The 14,581-nt window shown below is 37.4% G+C and overlaps 1 protein-coding gene across 7 annotated transcripts in view; it reads left to right on the top strand.

Annotated features, from left to right (window-relative positions):
- DLG2 (discs large MAGUK scaffold protein 2) overlaps positions 1 to 14,581 on the top strand; it is an 883,769-nt gene that overhangs the window by 459,424 nt on the left and 409,764 nt on the right. For all 7 annotated transcript variants that reach the window (XM_032198439.1, XM_032198448.1, XM_032198456.1 and 4 more), the window contains one exon: positions 7,459 to 7,512. In XM_032198439.1, coding sequence (XP_032054330.1) covers positions 7,459 to 7,512 — 54 coding nt within the window. The remainder of the gene's footprint in view (positions 1 to 7,458; positions 7,513 to 14,581) is intronic.

Here is a 14,581-nt window from a genome sequence, read left to right as displayed (position 1 = left end):
TCTATTTCTTACAGTTGTGAAAGGAAACTTCTGAAAATATAAAATAAATATAAATTAGTATTACCTTCTAAAGGCCTCAAACAGTCTGAAATAGTATTGGAGAGATGCAAGGTGCTCTGTTCTTGTAAAAATACGGGGGCTGCTCCACTTCACATTACTAAAACACAACATGTTAACATTTCTGAAGAAAAATGGAGTTGCAGTGGAATATTCTACAAGGTGTTTTAGAATTTAAGGCTGACTACCTGGAAAGACAAGTCCTTAACTCTGGCATACAGTCTATTGAATCAGGTTTCTGCAAAAGATGGTAATAAGTCACTGGCAACTCCATTTACTTTTTAAATGATAATGCATACACTATTGTATTACTCAAAATTTCACCATCTCTTTATTTTGAGTTTACTTAAATATGTCGAGTGTAGAGTTTCCTTAAAAATATAGAGTGATGGTGATTCCTTAATAGGAAAACAAGCAGTTGAGAGTTCTGACTCAAAGTCACAACTAGGTGGATAGTTTTAAATAAAATTGGTCACATGCTTGTTTTAATGTTTTCTGGTCAAGGAGTAACATGCTGCAATCATTATTTTTAAAATGCCTCATTTACCTTGTACCTATGCAAGTAGTTTCATGGTCTGATGTTGAATACAGCATTGCATAGTACCAACAGTTAAAACAAGGAGTTGTGCATGGTCCAAAAAGAATGACTCAATATAAGATGGATAGTCTGTAAAACCATGAATGCTGTAAGTAAAACCAGTCAAGCAAGAAAGGTAGAAGGAAAGTTCATTTCGTCTGAGGTATGAGTCATGTCACATACTTGTAGAGAATTTGGTAGCAGAGAAAATGTTCATGAACTAGACTGTGTGCCTTTTTGTTCTCTTTCTAGCTACTTCAAGTGCTTTTGCTGTATCTTTCTTTTAAGCTGTGCTTTTGGTGGAAAAACAACTAGACTGTCTGACTCGCTGCAAGCAGAACAATCTCATATATATTTGTGGAAGCAAAGTCTGTTGTGCTCGAGTCCTTTAAAAAGAAAAATAAGATCTTTCTCCTTTTTTTTTCTCCCCAATGTTATTCAAGTTTTGTCCCAGCTATGCCAATCTGTCACTGCAGCTGTCAGCATGATGCCTTTCCTTCAAAGCACAGAGATGGCTCAGCTGAAAGCACTGCTTCTAGTCAAGGGCAGGAAAAGAGCCTATGAAGGGAACACTAGTTATAAGGCTGGTAGCCTGCACAGTCCAGAATCAGCATAAAATAATACTTAGGTATGGGTAGAGACTAGAGCAGAAAGGAAAGTGGACATGGAATGGGAAAACAGGATCATTCCATTCAGTACACTCAGTAAAATTCCGTCTTTTGGAAATTGGTCTGGATTTATTTTGCAAATGAAGAATTGTGAGTAAATTCACTAAGGCCTCTGGCCATTTTAAAAATCTGATTGTGAAGTCTGGAAGCTCTTTGCATGCTACCTATCTTAAGGGAATGCTGTCTCTTATGAACTAATTATTATGGATTTTAATTAATCCTGCAAGTTAGTCAATTAGACATTTAAAACTTTTAAAACTCCCTACATAGTGATAGATTATTTAGTTCTTGCCAACCGTCATCTCTCTTAAAATTTTGATGAAATTGAGCCAGCTTTGCTAGAAGTGTTTTTTAGCTGGGAAAAGTTAGCAAAAGAGTAATTAAATGTCTTGTTGAAGATTTCAGAGCAGGTCAAGGGGCAGAGATAGGAATAACTTCATTGTCATTGTCTTCTAGAAGGCCATTTCTTCTCACCCAGTCTCAGAAGTGGGTGGATAGTTTATATATGTATAGGTATACAGTGTGACAGATCACAGTAGGCTGAGATTCTAGAAAGAGCCTAGAGCCTTTTATGCATGCATTTGTTAATTTATGCACAGTTAGAAGTATTCTTGATGAGCTGATGAACTGCTGTGTTGGATTTCTCAACATTCTCCACAACTGAAGCAATATTTGGGTATCTTTTTTGAGCATTCGGTGAATTTGAGCATGTGGCATGTTTTTAAGTCACAGTAGATATAGCCCATGATCTCAGAAAACAAGATCCTTCTTGTGGACTGCTACTTATCATCTCTGATTGTCTCTTGACCAATCCATTGAGTAACTTCACTAGGATTACTAAACTGTTTTGATCTCATGTATTCCGTGGCTAGCACTATATTTAGGGCTCTCTCCAGTGCTTTCAAACTGTCTTCTCAACTTCCCATGATTAAAGCCTCCTGCTTTATATGCAGTTATCTACAAACATGACACAACTAACAAAATCAGAGTTGATTCCTGTACTTCTATTAAATGCAGTGTTGTAGCTCAGGAGGTCAGTGTTCTTAAAATTACCATATGATAGAGTCACTAGAACAGAATTTGTTGTTGTTGTTGTTGTTTTCCTGTCCAAAACCAAGAAAAGAATCCAAACAGCAAACACAGACTCAGTATCCCCCACACATGTGCATGCATGCATGCATACACACAGTGAGTGGCTATAATTGCTATATCCATCTGAAAGTATTGCTCTGTGAATCTTATGCTCATCTATCTGATTGGGATGAACATCTCGGAAGGAGAAAATTATAATTGAAAGCTGAATTTAACTTTTCAATTAGTAAAGAGTACAATAAGCATTGTGCTAAAATGATACCTGAATGGTATTCTTGTTTGAAAGACAGTTATTTACAGGTGCTATAGGAAGGCTAGGTAGGAGAGATGATGGGTCAGGGGACGATCGCAGATATTCAAAGGAGCAGCTTAGATGCTCAGACTTGTGCTGTGGAAGGGGTGACGGGCAAGGTGAGAACCTGGGAGTCAGGGTTAGGTAGGAGGCTAACAAGGGAAAGATCTTGGTAGGTGCCACCAGGAAGCCTCAACAAGAATTATGATGAACAGAGGGATGTGACTAGAAAAAGTCAGATAATTTTATGAAGAGTAAATTGTGCCTTGCAAATCTGACAGCTTTCTGTGATGAGATGACCAACTCTGTGGATGAGGGGAAAGAAGTAGGTGCATTTTGCCTTGATTTTAGCAAAGCTTTCAGCTCAAATTCTCAGTCTTGTAGCCAAATGAGAGAGAAAGTGACTGGATGGGAGTGCTAAAAGATGTGTGGGACCGGATGGACCACCAGACCCAAAAGGTAGTGGTCAGCAGTTTGGTGGTATGTGATCTGGCTGCTGACTTGTGGTTTTGCTGAGTTGACACTGATGCTAGTGCTAATCTCTTCATTAATAACCAGAATGGTCAGGTAGAGTTTTTAGCAAGTTTTTAGATAACATTTGACTGGGCAGAGGAGATGGTACACTAGCCATTACAGTTGCTGTTCAGAGGGATCTCAACAGGTAGGAGAAACGAGCTGAGAGGAACCTCATAAAGTTCAGTGACAGTAGGCAGGAGTTCCTACACCTGGACAGAATAAAATGTGCAGCAGGCCTGGCCAGGCACAGTCTGGCTAGGCAGCAGCTTTTCAGAGTGGACAACAAGTTGCACATGAGTCAGCTATGTGTCCTCACAGTACTAAAGGCTGACAGCAGACCAGGCCACGCTAGTAACAACCTTGCCAGGAGTTTTAGGGCTGTCTGCTTCCTCAGACCTTCAAGACTGCAGCCAGAGTACTGTGCCCATTCACAGGCTCCCCAGTATGCCAAAGTATGTTGGATGGAGGATGACCAAGGTGTTGGAGCACGGAACAGTGGCAGGGTCTGGTGCACAGACTGTACAAGAAAAGTGTGGGAGAGCTTGGTTTGTTCATCCTGGAAAAGAAGAGCTTCTGTGAGGAATCTAACTGCTGTCTTCAAGCATATAAGGGAGATTGGATAGGGGGATTGAGCAATTGGCTGGAGAGGAGACAAAGCCAGACTCTTCTTAGATATTCATAAGGACAAGAGGCTCCATACAGAAATTTCATTAGGGGAAATTCTGACCAGATATAAGAAAAAGTTCTTCTTAGTGACAATGTTTGGGACTGAAACTGGGACATAGCAAGGTTGTGAAAGTCCTGAAAGCAGCTGATCAGTGAGTAATTAGGAAGAAATTCTTTACTCAGCAAGTTGCCCAGAGAAGCTGTGGATGCCCCATCCCTGGAAGTGTTCAAGGCCACGCTGGATGAGCCTTAGGTCAATCTGGTCTGATGGGAGGTGTCCCTGCCCATGGCAGGGGGTTGGAACTGGATGGGCTTTAAGGTTCCTTCCAACCCAAACTGTTCTGTGATTCTGTGAAAACTGCTATTTTTTATGAAAATCTGATATGGATATAAAGCTTTGTTCCTAAACTGAGTTAGAAGTAATCAGTATAGTACAGGAATGCTTTGGAAAATTACTTCTGAAAGATTGTTATTTAACAAATACTATTTTTTAAAGCAGTGAAAAGATGTTTTCATTCTGAAGATTGAAAACTTTGTTTATATTTACTATTAGAGCTGTTCACAGTGTATAAAAATACAAAAAAGATAAAATCAATGAAACACAAAATTTGGTAGAGACAGTGGAATATTGTCAAAATAAATCTTTTTCTTCCTGTAGCAAAGGTATCAGTGTTTAAGTATATTGAACTCCAGAGTTGTGTAGGCTAAGATTATAAAAAAGTAACCTTGTTTAACCTTCAGTGATAATACAGTTATAAATCATTCCATATGCCTAAAGCTAAAAATAGTATAATCTAATGACATTCAGCTTTTATTTATTATTTCAAAGTGCCCCATGTTATGGGGCACAACAAGAATAAATGTGTGTGTGTGTGTGTGTTTGTGAAACAACTTTTCAGATACTACGCATCTTTAGTATTAAACTATACATTACTATGATAATAGATAGATGGCATGATATATATACACACCATATCATATGTATTTTACTTTCAGTTTTTGCTTACAGGTTGCACAGTGGTATAGAAAAAATGGCCTTAATTATCAGTGACTTTTGTGCAATAATGTATAATTTCTTTGAACACAGATTTATCTCACAATAACTGGAAAGAATCTTACAAAATTGGAAAGAAACTGTGACACCCTCAAAACATTCAAATTATTGCAATAATTAATTTTACATTCTTAATTCAGGTTATGTTACTTAGTTTTGAGATCATACAATCATAGAATCATAGGTTGGGCTGTAAGGGACCTTAAAGACCACCGAGTTCCAACCCCCTGCCATGGGCAGGGACACCTCGCACCAGACCAGATTGCTCAAAGCCCCATCCAGCCTGGCCTTGAACACCTCCAGGGATGGGGCATCCACAGCTTCTCTGGGCAGCCTGTTCCAGTGCCTCACTACCCTTACGTTGAAGAATGTCCTTCTAATGTCTAACTGAATCTATCCTCTTTTAGTTTAAAGCCATTTAAAACCCTGCAGTGAGTATTTAACAACAGAAATGTGATCAGTGTCTTCAATAGTGCTGTGCTAATATATCCCTGCCATGCACAAAGAGACCCTGCAGTTAATACAATTTTAAAGTATCATATAATCATAGAATATCCCGAGTTGGAAGGAACCCATAAGGATCATCAAATCCAACTCCTGGCACCGCACAGGTCTACCCAAAATTTTAGACCATGTGACTAAGTGCACAGTCCAATCACTTCTTAAATTCAGACAGGCTTGATGCAGTGGCTACTTCACTGGGGAGCCTGTTCCAATATGCAACCAAGTATAGGCAGTTCTTCATTGGCTAATATACAAATAGATAAATAGGACTAACGAGCAACTAGGCTAAGCATTAGTATATAGGAGTAGTTTGATGTCTTTGCTGACCAAGCAGGCATCAGTCAGGTAGAGAAGGGTTGCACTCCATCATTTGTTGTAGTGGGCTGACAACATGTTGATGTTTCTCTTCCTTAGTCTTTGTGCTGTTATCAACTCCACCTCAGCAGTTCTGCCTCTGACATTTTATTAAAGTGTGTGGCTCTACTATATACTTCACCACAGCTCTGTAATTTTCTCCAGTCTGAGACAAGGTTATGCAGATGGGTCAAATCAGAGCTTGGCCTTGGATAACCACCACCAGACCTCAGCATGGGACGGGGAAGATGTTAGGGCGTTTTGGGTTAATGGAAAACAACATGGATATGGGTTTCATCAATAAGCTAAAGATCAGGTTTCACGGCTTTACAGATTCACAGATCTTTTTAAAATAGGTCTATACTTAAAACTCTACATCAGCTGAGTGCACATGAAATAGTCAAGTTATACAGTTTTGATAAAAATATCGCATTATACATGCATATACGTATACCATATAGTGATATAGATAAATAGTATAAGCATACAAAATGTTGAGTTTTATATTCTATAAAGATCAACTGATCATCTTGGTTGTCCTTAAACACAAAAAGTGGACTGGTAAGGAAAGAGAAGATGTAACCCTCACCCCCAAGATTGCCTAAATTGTAAATTGAATACATTGTTTCTTATAGTTCTACTCAAAAGCATGGATGTGATCCAAAGCCTATTGAACTTCAAAAGAAATTGAAAAAGAAAAGTGAACCATGATTTGGAGGCCGAGAGTCTATTTCCTTCATCCTAAATTGATTGAACAGAATCCAATTTATATACTGTTGTACAATGTGAGTCCTGCATTTTGGTCACAACAACCCCATGCAATGCTATAGGCTTGGGACTGGAAAGTTGTGCAGAGGAAAAGAATGTGGGGGTGCTGGTTGACACTCACCTGAACATGAGTTGTATGGGTATGCCCAGATGGCCAAGAAGGCCAATGGCATCCTGGCTTGTATCAGGAATAGTGTAGCCAGCAGGCCCAGGCAGGTGATCATTCCCCTGTACTCTGCTCTGGTGAGACTGCATCTTGAGTACTGTGCTCATTTTTGGGCCCCTCACAACAATAAGGACATTGAGGCCCTGGAATGTGCCCAGAGAAGGGGTACAAAGCTGGTGAAGGGCCTGGAACACAAGTCCTATGAGGAGAGGCTGAGGGAACTGGGGCTGTTTATTCTGGAGAAGAGGAGGCTCAGGAGAGACCTTACTCCTCTCTACAATTGCCTGAAAGGAAGGTTTATGTAGCTGGGGATCAGCCCCTTCTTGAAGATAACTCGTGATAGGACTAGAGGGAATGGCCTCAAGTTGCACCAGGAGAGGTTCAGGTTGGAAATTAGGAGATATTTCTTCTCAGAAAGAGTGTTCAAGCATTGGAAAGGGTTGCCCAGGGAGGTGGTGGAATCATTGTCCCTGGGGGTGTTCAATGAAAGGTTTAACCTGGCACTTAGGGACATGGTTTAGTGGATGACGTTGGTTGTAGCATGATGGTTGGACCAGATGATCTTGGAGAGCTTTTCCAACCTTAATGATGCAGAGGTCTATAATTCTATGATTCAATGGGTAGATAGCCTTTTATACTTTGATCTTAATTAAAAGTTGAAAAAAAAAAAAAATTAAATTAAATTAAATTTCAATATTAAAGAATTTCAGATTTTTACATTTCTTTTCTTTTTTTTCCTTTTAGGCAAGCCCTGCCCCTATAATTGTCAACACAGACACATTGGACACAATTCCTTATGTAAGTATTAATTTCTTATATATAATTTGTTTATTTTCCCAAGTAAATTCTAATTAGTATTGGATAGAAGTTATAATCAAATCTTTCAATTAATTGTCTCTTTTACAGTAACACAGATTATTCATTTCTAGAAGAAGAAATCAGGAATAATAACTGTACTCAGGTGAATTATAACATTATAAGCACGTAATTTGTAGTTGAGACTTCAACACATGAACTGTAACTTACTAAAACTAGCCTTTCTTTGAAAAAATGTGATTTCATTAAGTCTTTCCTCTTTACTAGTAACAGAGAGCATTAATATTTCCTTTTTAGAGCAGTATACACACTTGTAGTTTATTAAGATTCTCGATTCATGGTATAATATTAAAATGATGCAAACAGCTCTTAATTTTTCTCTATATATCCCTTTTGCAGATAATAACTGTACATGACAAATCAGCACAAACTAGATGATTTCATATGTTGTTATTAATGTATTTTTACATGGCTTCTATTTTTATTGCTTATAATAAAAACAATTTTGCCTTAAAATAAATACATGTTTTTACTAAAGTAAAAAAAAAAAAAAAAAATCTGCTTTCTGCATGCATTTGATAACAATGTCATTGTAGAATTGACAAACAACCATAGTTGAAGGTAAAAGACATAGAAAAAAAAAACAAATTGGATAAATAATAAGACAAGTAACAGGCTTAAGTAATTGCATGCAAGGAAAGCAAGTAGTATGAAGCTAGCCAGCCAGTACGTAATCTTTCTCCTTGTATACTCAGTAACTCTTTTTAAAGCTCCTAATTAATGTCTCTCATCTGTCAGGTGTTGTCCATAACTGTTTCTTATGGTTCCAATGCATAAATCTAATTATTTGTCCACCTACACTAATGATTTTGCTGGTTTCTGTCTTACAGAAGCCTACTGATGAGAAGTTTAATAGGAGTTATCATTGCCACTTTTGTTTCTGACAATTTATAAAATTTAGAAAATATTGTGTAGAACACATGTAAAGGTCATAGCCAAGAGCAATTTAGAACAATGACACTGTTGTAAAGCAGAAGAGAACTTAAGCCCATGTTGGGAATTTCAGCCACTGGGAAGGGCAGAAAAGTTAAATAAAATTTCTCCAGTCATTCGCATCAAACTTTCTTAAGCAGTTTCCTAGTTTCATTTTTCCTTCCTAAGTCTCAGTTTTCCTTCCTAACATCAGAACCATCTGTTGTGTTCTCACTTCCAATAGGTCTGGCTTTTCTTCTGTTTTAATGAGACATTTTACACTTACTGTTCTCTATGGTCCATCATGAAGGACATTGTGAGCCCCAGTTCTCATTTCCAGTGCTGGACCTGTGCCCAGGACAACCCACAGTTACAGTGTTAGAATTCCTAAATACAGATCCATTATGCTAGTGACAAGATGTTCAATCAATATGGTTTATTCTTACAACACAGTCTATTGATACTTATACACCTTTATACTACTTTGATACTAGTCTCCCTTTTTCTTATAAAAATAAATAAATAAAAATAAGACAATAACACGACAAAACACATTCAAGAGAAATATTGACAGTAGACTGAAAAGTGCCCGTGGGCTGCTTCAGTCTCCAATGCATGATGTGAACTAGATAAATAAACAGAAGGTACTCGTAAAAATAGACAATTCTGAGTTAGTCACCTTCTCTTACCCAGTATATGGAAAGATTTATGTCCCTGAAAAATGGGGCACAACAGAGCTTCCAAAGAGGGACTTATTTAGACTAGTCAATAATAAATGTCAAGGTGAAACCTATCTGTGGAATCCAGGCCAACACAGTGCCCCACAGGACATGGGGTCTTTACTTTACAAATAGACATTTCTTTCTGATCAGGATTTATATGCTTAAACATTCCCCGGAATGAGAAAGACAAACAAATGGGCAAACATCCTCTTCCTCCAGCCTCATGTTTGGGAGAGTGGGCTGGGAGATCTGGGTTCTTCTTCATGCTCCCAAGACTGGTTCAGTTTAGTTTGGCTTAGTTTCATTTTGTGGTATTTCCTCTGCAAGGAAGGTGCTGTACTTGCTGAGCCAGAGACATGTTTGTTTCTGTGTCAGTCCTCTACTGAGTAGGTGAGCACGTGAAAAACAGGTTTACCGACAACCTTGGCCCAAGATGTGGGATGACTCTGGCCAACAGCCAAACACCCAGCCAGCCCCTCTCTCACTTCCCTCTCCCATGGGATGGGAAGAAAATAGAAGGAAGGCAAGAAGACAGATAGGCGGAGGTAATGACAATTCAATAAGGAAAGCAAAAGGTGTGTGTGCAGAAAAAGCAATAAGAGGAATTCACTCACTACTTCCCATTGGCAAGCAGATGTTTAGCCACTTCTTGGAAAAGAGGGCTTCAGCACATGTAGCAGTTGCTTGGGAGACAACTGCTATAACCGCAAACATGTTCCCCTTCCTCTTCTTTTCCCTGAGCTTTTATTGCTGGGTAAAATGCCATATCGTATAGAATATCTTTCTGGTCAGTTTGGGTCAGCTGTCCTGGCTCTGTTTCCCCCCCCCAGGACTTTACCGATTCCAGCCTAATTGCTGCAGGAGAGGAAAGGAAGAGTGGGGAAGAGTGAAGGCTGTGATGCTGTGCAATCTCTGTTCAGCAATAGCAAAAATACTGGTGTGTTATCAACACTGTTTCAGCCACAAGCATCATAGCATCACATGGGCTGCTATGAAGAAAACTCCATCCCAGACAGACCCAGTACAGTACATACATAATAACTTGTAGGTGTTAGAAAGACTTGTCACTCTCTTAAATATTTGGAAAGACAGAGGAAAGTCTTCCAAAACTCCATGAGCTAAGTGTATAGTAATTCAGTTATCATCATATTATTTATCTTGCAGGAAATAACATTTAGATATTCCCTAAAGTGTTTTTTGTTTTGCTTTGTTTTTCAGACAGGTCAATTCAGAGATAAGAGAAAACAAAATTTAATTATTACTTTGAAACTTGAATATGAGTTGAACACCTGCCTTTTTAGTACTGTCAGAACTTTCAGACATGACTGGAGAAAGACTGCGCATGTCTAGGAACATCTCTGGTGAATGTGTAAATAACCTTAGCATTCATTATGTAGCTGGTTAATAAAGCATCTGAAAGTTATTACTCTTTTTTAATTATCATGAAATCCTGTCTACCCCTGTAGGAACAAATTATTTTATGAATCAGAGAAACTAAGTTCAATTATATTTTTTCCTGTCCCATGCTGTATGCATCCATCTCGCAAGTGGACAAGAGAGTAGCCAATCCTCTCTCATAACTGTACCCTGTCTAACACACCCAGCAGCACTGAGGGTCAGGGCTGGAGTCTTTTTAAGTGTCTGATATTCAGCTCCTGTCGTCATGCCTCAAAGTGCATATGGAGTCCAATAAGCCTCCTGTCAGTCAGAGGAAAGACAGACAATTTTAGGTCTTAAAAATTGGACCATATTTCCTATGTTCACATTCTTTTCCTCATATCCTGTTTTTCTCTAGTCCTGGGTACTTGTCCTTTAGTTCTTTCCTTGGAATGTACATTCCACAAATCTGAGTAATTCTAAATTAACTTGATTAAAAAATAAATAAATAAATAAATAAAAGCAAATGGATATATAAAGGAGAGGTTGGACAGAACTTCGGGCAATCTGATCTAGTGGGAGGTGTCCCTGCTCATGGCAGTGGGGTTGGAACAGAATGATCTTTTAGGTCCCTTCCAACCGTTACACCATTCTATGATATGCAAGTGTTACATCTTCTGCAATTTTTTGACATAACTGTTTTTTGATTTCTGACTGATACCTTATGTAAGATGCTTTTCATGAAACCTGGGCAAAGTTAAGTAATCCATTTATTTTCAAACATGAAATGCTGGAATAAACCTGAATTTTCAAATTTTGATAAATAGGTTGTTTTTAGTTTTCTCTGCCATTGCTAGCCACAACTGATAATAAATAAATAAACTCAGGCTATTTTTAGTGTTTTACATACCAGATGGAGACTTCTTATGATATCACTCAGCTCTTGACTCAGCAGCACAAGAAACCTGTTTCAGTGTTTCTTTTTATGCAATATAGATCCAATGCATTTCCATTTCAATAAGAACACTGCTATTTGTCTCCTCCAAAAATTCCTGAGTGTTTTCAGAAGGAGGGGGCCTCATAGCAATGACTAGCATTCCTAAAGCATTTTCAAATGTAATGTTTCCAGTGGTCCACCAGATATAAATTTAATTTTTGCTGTTGGTATAGAGCTGGTAAACAGTGTGATTTGTCCTATTAACAATATAATGATTTCAATTTGTATAATTAAACCTTTTGGTACTGTTGACAATCTTCAAACTTTTCATCTCAACAGCTGAAAAAAAATGATCCTGTGAGAGACTGTTTTTCATTAATATATTTTTCTTAAATGAGATAAAAGAAAAGGCCTTATTCTACTATACTGTGTGTTATTCTTTATAATTTGGGCCTGCAGCAAGTAACAGAAGAAACTGTTAATTAGCTTTTTTTCTAGGTTCAGTGACTTGAAAACTTTGGCTTGCTGAGCTTTGGACGTGGGAATAAATTGATAGGAAACTTCTATGGTACAAAACGAATTATTCTGTGGCATTTTAAGCACAATTAAACATTTGTGGGAGTTTGTTTGTTCTTTATTCTTTGGCTGTAAATTTTAGATCTTTTTGTATAATGAGAAGCATTAATTTAATACTGTATGAATCATCACAGTTTCTCTGCTGCACAGAATAAGCCTTATTTATTTCTTTTTGAGTTTCCAATATGCTCCATAGTTAAGTGAAAAGTAACTAGCTGGCTTTACTGCATCAATTTCATAAGTTGATGTAAACCCTCCCGATTACTTTGTGATGGAATTTGATTTCCTGTTCATCTTAGCTTCACGTTAATCTTAAATTCTCTCAGGTACCTTGGTTGCTCCCTTCCTCCCCCCACCTTGTCACAAAGATAAGAGCCAAGAAATACGTACTTTATTCTCCTTCTGTTCCCAGTGAGTTCCTTGTATTTCTTCAGTCTCTTATTGTTCTTCCAAATTATTATCATTGTCATTATTTTATTGTTTTGCTTTGCTAACTGTGCTGCCTATGCTTGACTTCTGTGCAGATACTCTTGTTTCTTAAAGAAGTAATTTTCAGGCTACTTTGGTTTGTGTGTTTTTTTTTGTTTTGTTTTGTTTTTTTTTTAATGAGCTGTAATCCTTGTAATAATCCTTGTTTTATTTTATATGTTTATTTACATGCTTGCCATGCAGATGATTTGTAGGATCTGTGCTTAGGGACACCAAGAGCTCTAAGCTGTTCTGGGGCAGTTGCTTTTTGACAGCTCCTGTGCTGGAAGTGTGGATGCTATGATGATGCCAAAATGGGGATGTTAGGAAAAAGTTTTAGATTTCTCCTCTTTCTTAGCTGGCCCGTCAATACACCTGCATTTAGCACATGAAAAGAGGTGCATAAAGGCTGTGAAGAAAAATAAATTCTTCCTATTCTGTCTGACTGGAAAAAAATAATGGGGAGCTATGCAAATTTCTGAGAGAGAGTCAGTAACCTGAAGTCTTTTATTGGGTAACATGAAATAGGCACAGTCTGGACCTAAAGAAGTAAGTTGGAGGAAGGAGGTAGCCTTACATATTTCCACAATAAAACAAAAGTCATGTGGCATTACATAGCAAATATGAAATGTAGTGCATAACTATGACTGATGAGCAACTATTTGAAGAGAACAGAGGAGTAAAAGGAAATTCTTGTCTAAAAAGCTAGGCTCTGAATTTTTGCAAAGCTAGAGAGCTCTTGGAATTGGGGATTTTGCATTTGTGTTTTAAAATATATGAAATAAATAGAAATATAAACATATAAATATGTATACGCATGTATATTTGTCCATTTACTTATCATGTGAATAAATTTGTTGCTTCCTCCTAAATAGTTTGATGATAGTTTTGGAAATTAGATTGCACATCTCATTATCTTGAATGACTCGTATATTTTCCAGATTGTTAAACACCAGTTTTCTTTGTTTGTTGTTTATACTCATCTTTCAGTCTGTCAGTTAACGTGGATTACAGTGAAAGAGCTAAATGAGGTAGAGCTCTGTGCTAGCTTTTATAACCTGTATTGGCTTGGCTTCTCTGTTCTGGCCCTTGAACACAGTGCTGTTTGGCCTGGTGATCACTCCTGTGTTCTGCATGCCATCATTTCTATAGTGGGATAACAGATTTTTCCTTTAGAATAGCAGATTGACTTAATTCATGTTTATATTCTATAGTCATATTCTATATTCTATATTATATTCAATCTTAAGGCAAGATTGACTTTATTCATGTTTATAAAATACGTTGAGATTGTTAGTGAAAAGGATGCTATATAACAAAAGACTAGTGAATTAACATAATACAATTCATCCTGAAACCTGTATAAGTAAAAGGAGCTTCATCCTGCAATTTGCTGACTTAAATGGATTTTCGCACGATGGGTAGTAGAAAAACAGGTTAATACTTTCCAAAATCCAAACCAAAAATACAGAATGGATCTTATGAATCTGATTTATTTTGCCTCTATTTCATAGCCTTTTATGTTATTTTTTATTTATTTTTTTTACCTGAAAACCTGTATATTTCAAACCTTTTCTTTTAAAATATACCATTTTAGAAAGGAATATTTAAAATAACACTGTTTTTCCTGAGTTTCTCTTTAAAATTCTGGAGGCAATTCTGAATATTTAAGCTTGCCATATTGATATAACTTTTAACTAGGGAAAAAAACATATCTCTAAAGTAAAATAACTTCAAGATTTTAGGAGATTTATTTTATCTTTCTCAGAGATGAGCACTAATTTGCATATTTGAGTGCTGCATATCAGATTACATGAAAAATCAGAAGAAAACCTTCATTGTGTCTGGCTGTAGGTATGAATATCAACATTCTGTCCATCCGTCAAGTAAAAGCATCCCTTGGTCACGTATCTAATTACTTCTTCACACTTTTATTCTGCAGAAGCCTAATACTTCCTATTTTCAATTGCCTGTGAATAACCCTGGCCTTTAGACTCAA

This window comes from Aythya fuligula, chromosome 1 (assembly GCF_009819795.1).
Source record: "Aythya fuligula isolate bAytFul2 chromosome 1, bAytFul2.pri, whole genome shotgun sequence".
NCBI lineage: Eukaryota > Metazoa > Chordata > Aves > Anseriformes > Anatidae > Aythya > Aythya fuligula.
The sequence above is the reverse complement of the archived record's forward strand: the minus strand, read 5'-3'. Positions and strand labels throughout refer to the sequence as shown.